We start from the raw sequence: 12,619 nt of genomic DNA on the forward strand, positions 1-12,619 counted from the left end.
CAAGACACTACAAAAAGAAAACATCAATGCTTTTGTCTGTGAACAAAATCTAGTGAGAACAAAAAGGTTTACAAGTATGAGAAACTGGATTCCTCTTGGTTCAATTTAAAGTATTGACATCTTTATAAAATATGATTATTCTCAAGTGCTTTGCATAGTATAGAATTGTCTTTATACGCCAAGACTAAAAGAGAACATCAATGTAAAGTGTTTTCTTTTCATGTGCAAGAAACAAGTTGTAGTTGTCTCCTCATCAACAAGTCCAATCATATTCAAACATAAGTTCCTGAACTACAAGTTCCTCATTTCTTCTCAACTATGCCAAATGATCTTCACTTTGTCATGAACAAGAACAATCCAGTTACCAAGGTCACATAATTATAAATTTCTTATCTTAGAGCTTTCAAGATAACTATGAAAATTTTCTACAATGAACAAAATTTGAACAATCTCACTGTTAAAGATAATATTTTGGAATATTCGGATCAATAGGCAAATCAAATTCATCTGGCTAGTTGTTGTGCACAAAGTGATAAAAGATCAGTTTCTTCATTCAGTGTGATTAAAGTGGTCATGTTCTATCTCAATAAGATCATGTCGTCAATTTCAAAGAAATTGGATCTTTCTCGATCTATATAGCAAATGAACTCTAAACAATACTACTATTAAGACATATATTATTTATTAATCATATAAATGAAAGATTTTCACCTCCAGATTTTCTTATTTTCTTACTTCCAATTAATTTACAATCTTGAATATTCAGTTATAGGAACTATTTTATTTTTATAATATTGAATTGTTTCACTAAAGATATATTTGCCACCAAATAAATATGAGAACAATCTTAATCGCTTACTAATAAAATTGGTGATATAAAATTTATAATATGATAATAACGTTAGATCATTTTTATGTGGAGTATTCATCTATAAAAATGCTAACAAAATTGAAATTTAAGTTTGATATCTAACATTTATGATTTGATAATAAATATTTTGGTAAAAAACTTCCACCACAAATCATTCAAAAATCAGTTTTTGTATGATGATATCTTTTCAATTGTGGATATTTTTACTTACCATCATCTATATATTCAATATAAATAAGAACATGTATTAAACTTATTTTCTATCACTCTTGGAAAAAAAAAAGTTTTGGCAAGCTTGATAACAGACATAAATTAAATTCTTCATTCATAAATGTTATTAATACACTGTAATATCTGGTGATATTATGAAGATTATTTTTTCAGATGAGAATTTAACTGTCTTTTTCTATAGTCTATCTACAAAATATTTCGCAATTCTTGTCCATTCAAATCTAACGCTTTTTATTTTATTACGAAATGTGATAATTGTTAAGTTAGTTAGCATAGGCATTCTGTTTTTTTTAAAAAAAAAAATCTAAACTGACATATTGACTCTAAATAGTGTCCAAATGAATGGAAATAGTGAATTCCTATTTATTTGTTTTTTGGGAGAAATAAATAGGATTTATAAAGAACGTTTGTTACACATAATTAATTACCATTCCTCTACATTCAAATATTATAACACTGCATTATTTTTATCAAAATTAAGAAATAGTAATAAATATATTTGTATCATTCTTATTGTTTTTGTCCCTATAATTTTTCTTCTCTATTCTTACTGTTTTTAATTAGTTACCGGTTAGAACATATAGATTGTATATGTTACATTATTAAATCTGAAATATTAGGCCAATATGATCACCTATTATAAGTTTATTTTTCGTATAGATAACTCATATTTGTAGATCATGCCAATTAAATTCTACATAGATTTTTAATCTTTTTCAGTAGTCCAAATTTAATAAACTGTCAATATTTCAAAGAAATACATTCAACATGATTATACATATACTCTCTCATCTTATAATTATAAGTATAATTAGATTGTAAAGATAGTTGCTCCAAAACTTTTTTTTATTGCTTTAAAACTTTCCTACAGAGATCTCTTTGCTTCAGTCAAAACTTAAAGTACATTAAGCTAGAATATTAGTCAATCAACAAAGTAATGAGTCTCATGGTCTATTCCAAACAGGTAAACAATGTTTGAGATAAGCATTGAGAGCAAGGTAAAGTGTTTTTTCTTTGCATGAAAAAGAAAAAGTGATTTAGTTTGATGAATACAAACAAAAATATCCGAGGAAAACAAAAAAAAAGCCAAAAACAGTAGATAAGATAATCATAATGATACTAGCCCTGAAAAGTCAACCAGAGACCTATTACATGAATAGGTTGGGTTTGGAGGCCTTGTAAGTGGTCTTGAGCTTCCTGCTTGGTGGTCTCACCTTACGGAACACCAAGGGGAACTTAATCTTACTGTTGTGGAACTGTTTGGTGCTCTCCCTCTTGCAGAGTTTGGCCGGAACAGTTGATGTCTTAATGATCTGGATGCAAGGGAACCTCACACGGTGTCGGGATGCCATCTCAGTGTACATCTGCTCAACAGCTCCGTTCAAGGTAGTGTCACGGTACTCCTTGTACATGTTGTGGTATCCAGTTCTGCTCTGGTACCTCAACCAGATTCCGAAGTTCTTGATGGTCGTCGGGTTCTTCTCAAAGATCTGCAACGCAGTTTGGTAATAATATTACATCAGCAAACAGGAAGTAATAAACAACAAACAATACAAACCAAAGACATAACATAGGTTTTGATAAACGAGTCACTTGATTCACTACATTTCCCTCTAACAAAATGATGTGTCAATCGAAACTACAGATTGAGCAGCGAGATTGTCTTTCAGTATCATATCAGCAAAGAGAGGACGCAATGAACAATAAATAACACAAACACAAGACAGGACATGAGTTTTGTTTCAAACATTCTATTGTCCAACATCTTTTTACCCAAACAGTTGAAACGATTGTTGTCAAAGTCACTGCTGTAAACACTGTGTAACTTTTGTTTGTATAAAGAAGGAAACATACATGTACAAAAGGTAAGTTATGTAGTCGACGTCTTATATCTAATAAACCAATGGTGGACACTTGTGAGCTTAAATTTTTCTGACAAATGGCATCAAAAGGATGCTTACAAAAAGAATTATTCTTATGATGGATAATATATGTGTTGATGTTTTTAATAGTTGACATTTTCCTGCAAGGGATTCTCTTAAAGCAATAAGATGGATCTGCTGAGATGAAAAATGTAATCATGTTTCAGTTTTGAAAACCAAGATAAACATGCATATTTCCTTGATCACTCGAAACGATATATTGAATTAAAATGCGAAAAGATGAATTATATAAAGTAAATGCAGTTTAATTGCTAGGCAAATTAAGGAATTCATTACATTTCCTAACACAATGATGTGTCTAACATGATTACAGATCTTCCTACGAGAATTATTCCGTACATGAGAGATGAGAAAGTACATACCTCGTTGATGGCGATTATTGTTTCCATTCTTCTTCTTAGATATGTCCATTATTCCTCTTAACCTTCTTCAGCTTCCTCAAAAGATACCTAATCAAGATTACTAACTTATAGTTTAGACAACAAGTTGATAACTTAGCAACCAAATGAAGAAAAAAAAAACAGAAGAAAAAATAAGTTACTAAACAGAACTTCGACTTGGCAAGAACCTTGTTCTTGTCCCGGAGATACAAACAGTAAAGAGAGGTCAGGCAGTTAAGTACAGTGAGAAGATGTGTTCCTGCGGTTTCTTCGAGATCAAACAAAAATGAAAGAAACCAACCAAGAAGATCATTACAAGGAAGGCAAAAAAGAGAGTTCATATTGGAATACCTTTGCTGGTATTTGTCCCTTCTCAAAATAACCAATGTAATCTGAGACCAAGACAATAATGGTGTGTTGATGTTTTCTGGGAAAAAAGAATATCTCGTCACCAAAATTGACCCGAACAGACATTCTAATGTCTTAACATCTTTTAACGCAAACAGTTGAAATATTTTCATCCAAACAGTTGAAACGATCGTTGTAAACATATTTGTAAATTTTGTTTGTAGGAAGAAGGAAACATACATGTACAAAAGGTAAGTTGTGTAGTTGAAATCTTATATTATATCTAACAAATTAATGGTGGACACTTTTGAGCCTAAATTTTTTTGACAAATGGCAATTCCGGAGAGACTTGATTCTGAGTGGTTGATGTGTTGACGTTGACTTAGCTAGTCTCCGAGAGTGATCTTGGTGAGAAAAACGATTTTTCTTGGTTCAAGTTCAAGTCTTGAAAACATCATGATATTTGAATGTTTTCAAGTGCTAAGCATAGTGTTATTATTTACATAAAAAACAACACAGTAATCATTAAACAAGGTAAAAGTTTTTTCATAAGAAAGAGAGAGTACTTTAGTTTGATGGACACAACACCTAAAATATTGATAAGCAAAAATATCCAAGAAAAAACAAAAGCCAAAAGAACAGATAACATAGACATCATAACGATACTAGCCCCCAACCAAAAAAGATGTGAAAGTCAATAAGAGACTTATTACATGAAAAGGTTGGGTTTGGATGCCTTGTAAGTGGTCTTGAGCTTCCTGCTTGGTGGTCTCACCTTGCGGAATACCAAAGGGAACTTAATCTTACTGTTGTGAAACTGTTTGGTGCTCTCCCTCTTGCAGAGTTTGGCGGGAACAGTTGCTGTCTTAATGATCTGGATGCAAGGGAACCTGACACGGTGTCGGGATGCCATCTCAGTGTACATCTGCTCGACGGCTCCGTTCAAGGTAGTGTCACGGTACTCCTTGTACATGTTGTGGTATCCAGTTCTGCTTTGGTACCTCAACCAGATTCCGAAGTTCTTGATGGTCGTTGGGTTCTTCTCAAAGATCTGCAACACAGTTTGGTAATAATATTACATCAGCAAACAGGAAGTAATAAACAGTAAACAATACAAAACCAAAGACATAACATAGGTTTTGAAACACGAGTTACTTGATTCACTACATTTCACTCAAACACAATGATGTGTCAATCGAAACTACAGATTGAGCAGCGAGATTGTCTTTCAGTATCACATCAGCAAAGAGGACGAAATGAACAATAAATAACACAGACACAAGACAGAACATGAGTTTGTTTCAAACATTACTGTACTAACTACAATTACTTGCCGGTCAAGTTACTCGATTCAATACATTTCCTAACACATTGATTAAAAAGTCTAACATAATCAGAGATCTTCCAGAGAGATTATCATTCATTAGATGAGTAATGAGAAATCATATACCTCGTTAATGGCGAGCATCTGTCCATTACTCTTCTTGACCTTCTTCAGCTTCCTCAAAAAATACCTAATCAAGATTTACAAACTGTAGAGTTAAGAAATCAAGATGATAACTCCAGCAACCTTAAGAAGGAAAAGCACAGAAGAGTGTACTAACCAGAACTTGGACTTGGCACGAACCTCGTTGGTGGCCCAAAGCTTCATCCTGTAAATCTTGGGTTGAACATCCTTCTCTGTGGGGAGAGCTCTTCCGACAACCTGGTACTGGTGAAACTGCCAAGAAAAAAGACAGAGATCAGATTGGCCTAAGCAAGCAACAATGGAGACGTTATGAGATAGAGAGAAAGGTGAAAGAGAGATAGAGAGAGGTTACCCTGAAAGAAACCATTTTCGTCTCGAGAGGGGTTGGCAGTGCGGAAGAAACCTCAAGCGATATAAGCGGCTAGGAATCTTGCTTTTTTATATGTGCTTATGCCAAAACCCTAGTAGTACAAATTGAATCATTACGCTCAGTGGGCCGATAGTTATAGAACAAGTCTAAAGCCCAACCGAGTTTTGGTTATTTCCTCGTTCACGGTTTATTATTTATCGAGTTGAATATGTTTCAAAAATAGTTTTGTGATTTTTTTTTTTTTGACTAAAGGTTTTCAATTTAAAAGCTAGAAAGATACAGAGATAAGGTTTTTAAACCTTACAGTTCAAAAATAAACAGCATGTAGTTTTGTGATTTGTATGAACCCAAAAACATAATCGATTTGTGGAATTATGTTGTTCCACTAAAAAGATTCATTCATGCTATTACATTAGACGATTTGGATCTCAAATCCCAGAAAACGAAATATATGAGATTTTTAACATGGTGCACATGGATCTTATATAGTAGGTTAAAGTGGTGTAGTCAGATGTATATCTTCATAAAAATCTAGAATTTTGTTGTAAAATCGTTTAATAATATTTTTCATAAAAGATAATCTACTTATGTTTTGTTTTAGGTTGCAGGCAGTGCCGGCTCGGTTAGGAGACGAAAAGTGCGACCATTCCGAGATCTATGATATTAGGGGTCCAAACTTTTTTAAAAAATAATTTTTTATTGAAAAAATAAATTCTTTTAAAAACAAAAATAAATATTCATTTATTTTTAAAAAGTTTATTTAAACTATTTTCTTATTTAAAGTTTATAACATTTTATATACCATAACTTTTAAAAAGATCATGCTAAAACAACTTTTTAATAATTGAAGGACCTAAAAAATTTTTTTTGCCCAAAGGCCCTATAAACGATGAGCCCGCACTGGTTGCAGGTTGTGTCCTTTACATAGCGTTTCGGTTCAAGGAAAGCTTGTTTTTTGCTGGTTTTGTCTTTGCAATTTTTTTTGCGGACTTTGCTTTCTTCTTCTGTACGTACATGAAATTAACAGTTTAATTTCAATAAATTTTGATCCAAAAAAATGGGAATTCGGCCGAAAAATCATGAACTTTGCACGAATTGCCATAATAAATACGAACATATTGGCTGGCCAAAAAAACACCGAACTATATTTGACTTTAAACTTTAATCAGTAATTTATCATTGACTCGCCAAAATAAACACACCGTTACAGAATGATTAAACAACGTTTGCAAAGATCATTAAGTAAAACGACATCGTTTTACGTATTTTTATTATCAAAAATATGTTGTTCGCGTGGATCGAACCTGAGAACTCATAGCCAAATGACGAGGTTTCTTGTCACTAGACTATTGTCACTTTTAAGAATATCCATAACATTTTTTTTTATTGAGTATCAAACAAATCTCAAAAATCTAAATTATTTTAAAAAATTCCAAAAAATTTTAAAAATTCAAGAAAATTCTGAAAAGTAAAATTAAAATTGAAATTACAAATAAGTTTTTAAAAAAAATCAATACATTAAAAATTTCAAAAAATCTAAAATAATTCAAAAAAATGCAACGAATTAAATTTAATGATTAAAAACTTGAAACATATTTTTAAATAAATTAACGTATGTAATATAAAATAAAAATGATATTATCACACTATATATTTTAGTATAAATAATGTATTTAAGATAAAATAGACAAATGATAATTAAGATACAATAAACAAACGATATTATCACAATTTTTTTCTAAATATGATAATAATTAAATGAAAAACATTTGTAGTGTGATAAATATCATTTTTCTATTTTATCTCAAATATATTAATTTATAAAAAAGTATGATTAATGTATTTAAGATAAAAAATCAAATGATCTTAGATACATTAATTTTTATTAAAAAAATAATGTTTTGATTTTTTAAATATTTATAATTTCAATTTTAATTTTAATTTTCAGAATTTTCTTGAATTTTTAAGATTTTTTGGAATTTTTTAAAAAAGAATTTAGATTTTTTGAGTTTTGTTGATACTTAATAAAGGAAAACATGTTATGGATGTACTTAAAAGTGACAGTAGTCTAGTGGTAAGAAACCTTGTCATTTGGCCATGAGTTCTCAGGTTCGACCCACGTGAACAACATATTTTTGATAATAAAAATAGGTAAAACGACGTCGTTTCATTCCATCTCAAAACTACATCATTTTACTTAACGATTGTATTTAACGTTGATTAACTACCGTCTTAACTGTTAGTTAACGGTGTTTTAATATGGTCGGTCAATCAAAGTTTCTTAATAAACTGATAAAAATCAACAAAAGTTTAGACTTTTTTTGTTCAGTCTCGAGTCCATATTTCTTTTGGCCATTCTTGCCATGTTCAGTGTTTTTTTGGCCGAGTTCCCAAAAAAAATACATCATCCATTTATATTTCTTAGGTGGTGGACATTTGGATCATTGACAACTTATTAATTAGCCTATTGATCGAAGCCCCGATCAAAATCTATCAGATGGAAATCGCTATCTGCTAGATCAAAACCTACAACGTAAACTCAATTGTTACTTTTTAAAGAAAAAAACTTACGAATGTTCAGATGCTCCTCATATTACTTGTACAGATGTACTTAGAGAAACATTAAACGTTATAGGTTTTAAGACGAAACATACATGATATTTACGAATGTTCAGATGAATCATGTAACTCTTATCGTAGGAAGACGAACGTTCTAAATCAAGTTCCTCTTAATGAACATGAACAGAAATTCATAACAGATTTGAAGGAATGTCTTATTTATTTTTCAAGAAAGGATGTTGTTGTTTCTTTTTGGAAAACATCTCTGTTTCTTACGTAATTGCTGAACAATATCATTAATAATAATTAATTCATAAATATTTAGCTAAACAATGAAATGTGACAAACTATGTTTTATAAATTCTCATGATTTGTATTATTGTATACTAGGTAAGGATCTCGTGCGATATCATATGAAATGTGACAAACTATATTGTATTGGTTTAAAGAAAATTGTCAGAACTTAAAATTATACTCCTTTCGTTTCTCAATAAGTGTCGTTGTAGAGAAAATTTTTCTTTGCAAAATAACTGTCGTTTTAGCATTTCAATGCAGAATTTATTAATTTTATTCTCTATTTTATTTTTCTATTGGTTGAATTATATGAGTAATGATGATTTTTTATTGAAAATATGCAAAATTAAATGATTTATTAATCTGTGTGCAAAAGTCTAAAGTGACACTTATAATGAAACAAAGGGAGTATGTGTCTTTTCATTAAAAAAAATTATCTGAAAATTATATTGGCTTAAAATAAGTTGTCAAAATGTCTTAAATGTAACCTTTTGTTCTTACATTCTTTTTTTTAATCTTAAGAGTTACATTAGTTTAAAATAAATTGTCAAAATATATATGCACTTTTTTCATTTTGAAAAATTGCACTAGTTTATTTTTCTAAATGTCTAAAGATGTATCCTTTCACCCTAAGCAGTTCATGGGTTAACTACTTTTAAAACTAATTTTTCTTTTATAATGAAAATACAAAACTCTTAAAATATTCTTAAAACTAATAATTGTAAAAAGACACTTATTGGTTTAATTACTTTTAAAAATTATTTTCATTTTTTGATGAAACTACATGACTCTTTAAACTAATACATTTTTTTAAATGAAAACACACATTCTACACTTTTTGATGTAATGATACGAGGATGAAAAGTCTATTTAAGTTTTTTCACAACTTTTTCCGAGTTTTTTTTTTTTGCTTAAATTTTTCCAATAGTTGCATTACTGAAAAAAAAAAATTAAAAGACACTATAATAGAAAGACACAAAAGTACAGAAAGACATCTATATTATTAAAAGAGAAGTACAAATATAGATTTACCCTAAGATTTACTACTTATTTACATTATCATGCCATTGAGGTATTTAATGAAACTATATTTAAGTATGCTTGTCTTTTCCTAATTTAAATAAGAATATATTTAAGCATTTAATGTATTTTCCTAATTTAAATAATAGATTTCTTTAAAAAATCTTAACCAAAATAAATTTTCTAATATATTTCTTATTAACATATTAAATATTTTTAGTATTTATTAGTAATAAATAATAAAATAAAAAATCACACATCATAATCGATTTATACAACATATAATAAAATATAAAATAGTTAATTCATATATTATTAGCATAATGCTTTCATAATATAAGTCCATTTAGTTATAAATATAAGATTTATTTATATGATACACTGTGATATAATAAAGATTAAATCACAAAATATAACTATTTTAAAGTAATAAATAAAATTATTATATTTTAAAATGTTATATAACAATTATGTAATACATTTTAATTTACATATATGTATATAGTATACTATTAGTACAGAGAAAAAAAATAAAAGTGAAAGCAAAATATTTATACGGTTACGGGTCAAGCTCTAAATATATTTGTATATTTTATCTATTTATAAATTTATTTCTTTGTTTTTGAGGGATGCTAATATTTTTGAATTGAAAAAATTAAGACCCACCTCTATATTATTTTAATTAGGAAAATTAAATTTTATATCATAATGTTTTATTAAAATTTTAATTTTAATTTTAATTATAACTGCAAAGATTAATTTTAATCTAAATTTATATTTAAATATTACAAATACATCAATTAATATTAAAAACTAAAAACATAAAATAAATACCCGCCCGGTCGGGCGGGTCAAGATCTAGTATCTTTTGTACTGTAAGTCAATTAACAACTCTGGGAATGATTTATATCCTTTAAATAAAATCAAAAACAAGTTTTGTATATACTTTTTTTGACAAACGTTTTGTAAAATAAAATGATTTCAACTGTTTTCAAATTTCACTATCTTTGTAACTACTTCAGTTTTCCATTATCTCAACGATTTTATGAAACTACTTAAACAACCATAACTTCTTTTTGTAACCATAACTTTTACTTTTCTCAATCACCAACATGATCTCTGTTCTTCTTTTATATCCCGACAGTACTCTATTCTACTATTCAAATAAATCACCAAAAATGCATAATTTTTTGGGGTTTGTTAATAGATCATTGTGACAATTTCTTTAACATTTAAGTTAGTCGAAGCATTTCGCTATAAGTATTGGTTACGACTCTCTTATATTGAATTACTAGGGTAAGCCCGCCCTACGGACGGGATTTGATTATTCGGATTTTATAAAAAAATATCTTCTTGTGTCAGTTTTCTTTTATACTACTATAAAAATACATAAGTCAATTAAATTTGGGCAAAAGAAAATAGAATTATGATCTCTAATATCATTGTATACTTGTTCTTTGATTTTGCATCGTTTAGCAGTGCAAACTATAGTCTTGCGAATTTGGTTCCAGCGTAACAACTGTCTGCACAACAGCATATGCTCAACTCCACATTTTCTCTTCAAACTGATCGATAGGACGCTCGGAAATATATATCCTCCTAGCAAAGAAAGCTCGCAAAAAGTTTAGCTCTTATAAAAATTTAGCTTCATTTTTATAATATGTTTAGGGAAATCTTTGTCATTGTTATTGTAGTTGTTTTGTAGAATGTAAGTAAATGATATTATTAACAATGGAAATTTTTGTTTGGCTTTTGTTTTTTTTTGTCTTGTGTAAAAGTTCTTTGATTATATTAGTTTATATATTAAGTGATTAATTAGTATTATTAAAGATTGGTTGATTTTTTAGTGAATATGTTTATATATTATGTTTGGACAATTATTTTCATGAATTATTTACGTAGATGTGATATTTAAATATTTAAAATCAAAGATGTTTGACTAAATTGCATAATACCATGCATATTTATGATTTTTCTGAATAAATCAATAACTTCTTTTTATTAAGAGAGTAGTTACTTTATTTTATTTGTTCTTATTTATTTATTTATTACCGAATTATTGTGTATTACAAACTCGTTTAGACTTTACTGCTATAACTTCAGTCTTCACTATTATAATTGAATTAGGCTTAGATTTTAATTTGAACTAGATTTTGACCCGCACGCCCGTGCGGATGTATATTTCAAAAAATATATTGCTATTTATTTTTTATTTATTGACAAAACTGGATAAAAAATTCAAATCTAAAGTACCGAACTGATCACGATCCGAAAGAGTAATACCAAACTCGAACCAAAATTGATTAAATATCCAAATTATTCAAAATTTTGATATTTAGACAACCGAAACCATAACCAATTCGAACCGAAGTATTTTGGATATCAAAACGTATCCAAAAAATATTTATATACTTATATATATATTAATTATTTTTAGTTTTAATGTATATAAAACATCTATAATATATATAATACTTTTAGGTTGGTTTAAATACTTGAAAATATATAAAGTAGTCAAATATAAATATCTAACATAGTGGAAGTACACTCGAAATACCAAAAAAAATTAAAATAATTATTGATTTTTGATCCAAAATTTAAACCAAACCAATTTATATGTTAAATTTAGGTATTCTGACATATCTTGTTCAGATTTACATACAATATATTATTTTATTTATAGATTTTAAGAAATTCAAAATATATAATGAATTTTTAAAAATAATTTAAATGGGTCATCCGAACTCAAACTGAACCCGCAAAGATCTGAATATAACTCAAACTGAAATTTAGAAATATCTGAATGGGGCTGAAATCTTTGACCCTGGAAACCGAAAACCCAAACAGATACGAAACGAACCCGAATGGATACTTGAACGCCCAGCCCTAGTCATAATTCGAACTGAAATTTAGAAATATATGAATGGGGCTGAAATCTTTGACCGCGGAAATCCGAAACCCAAACAGATCTAAAATGAACCGGAATAGATACATGAACGCCGAGCCCTAGTCACTATTATGTATCATATATATGTCATCATATAATTAATTGTACTGATCCATCATATAAATAATCATATAATTAATAGTATTTTATATATACCATCTTATAAAGAATCATATATATTATATTCT

General features: G+C 28.6%; 2 protein-coding genes across 3 annotated transcripts in view; both read right to left on the bottom strand.

Annotated features, from left to right (window-relative positions):
* Positions 1 to 2,130: 2,130 nt before the first annotated feature.
* On the bottom strand, positions 2,131 to 5,703 carry LOC108832427 (60S ribosomal protein L18a-2). 2 transcript variants are annotated; one of them, XM_057008745.1, is made up of 4 exons: positions 5,594 to 5,703; positions 5,378 to 5,493; positions 5,224 to 5,287; positions 2,131 to 2,592 (listed from the first exon to the last, which is right to left on the bottom strand). In XM_057008745.1, the coding sequence occupies exons 1-4, from the start codon at positions 5,606 to 5,608 to the stop codon at positions 2,251 to 2,253; spliced, it is 537 nt and encodes a 178-aa protein (XP_056864725.1). In that variant the 5' UTR covers positions 5,609 to 5,703; the 3' UTR covers positions 2,131 to 2,250. The 2 variants fall into 2 exon arrangements, with proteins under 2 accessions (XP_056864725.1, XP_018461419.1); XM_018605917.2 differs by lacking the exon at positions 2,131 to 2,592 and adding an exon at positions 4,299 to 4,824.
* A 2,372-nt stretch (positions 5,704 to 8,075) lies between these two features.
* Positions 8,076 to 12,619, bottom strand: part of LOC108807849 (uncharacterized) — a 5,610-nt gene continuing 1,066 nt past the window's right edge. Inside the window, exon 2 of the mRNA XM_057008283.1 lies at positions 8,076 to 8,137. Coding sequence (XP_056864263.1) covers positions 8,076 to 8,137 — 62 coding nt within the window. The remainder of the gene's footprint in view (positions 8,138 to 12,619) is intronic.

This window comes from Raphanus sativus, chromosome 4, assembly GCF_000801105.2.
Source record: "Raphanus sativus cultivar WK10039 chromosome 4, ASM80110v3, whole genome shotgun sequence".
NCBI lineage: Eukaryota > Viridiplantae > Streptophyta > Magnoliopsida > Brassicales > Brassicaceae > Raphanus > Raphanus sativus.

Bases quoted from the DNA above. Each gene is read 5' to 3' on its own strand.
- LOC108832427 (XM_057008745.1), bottom strand. The intron at 5,288-5,377 runs GTTAGTACACTC...AATCTTGATTAG, and splicing joins CGTGCCAAGTCCAAGTTCTG to GTATTTTTTGAGGAAGCTGA. The intron at 2,593-5,223 runs GTATATGATTTC...ACTGCGTTGCAG, and splicing joins AGATGCTCGCCATTAACGAG to ATCTTTGAGAAGAACCCGAC.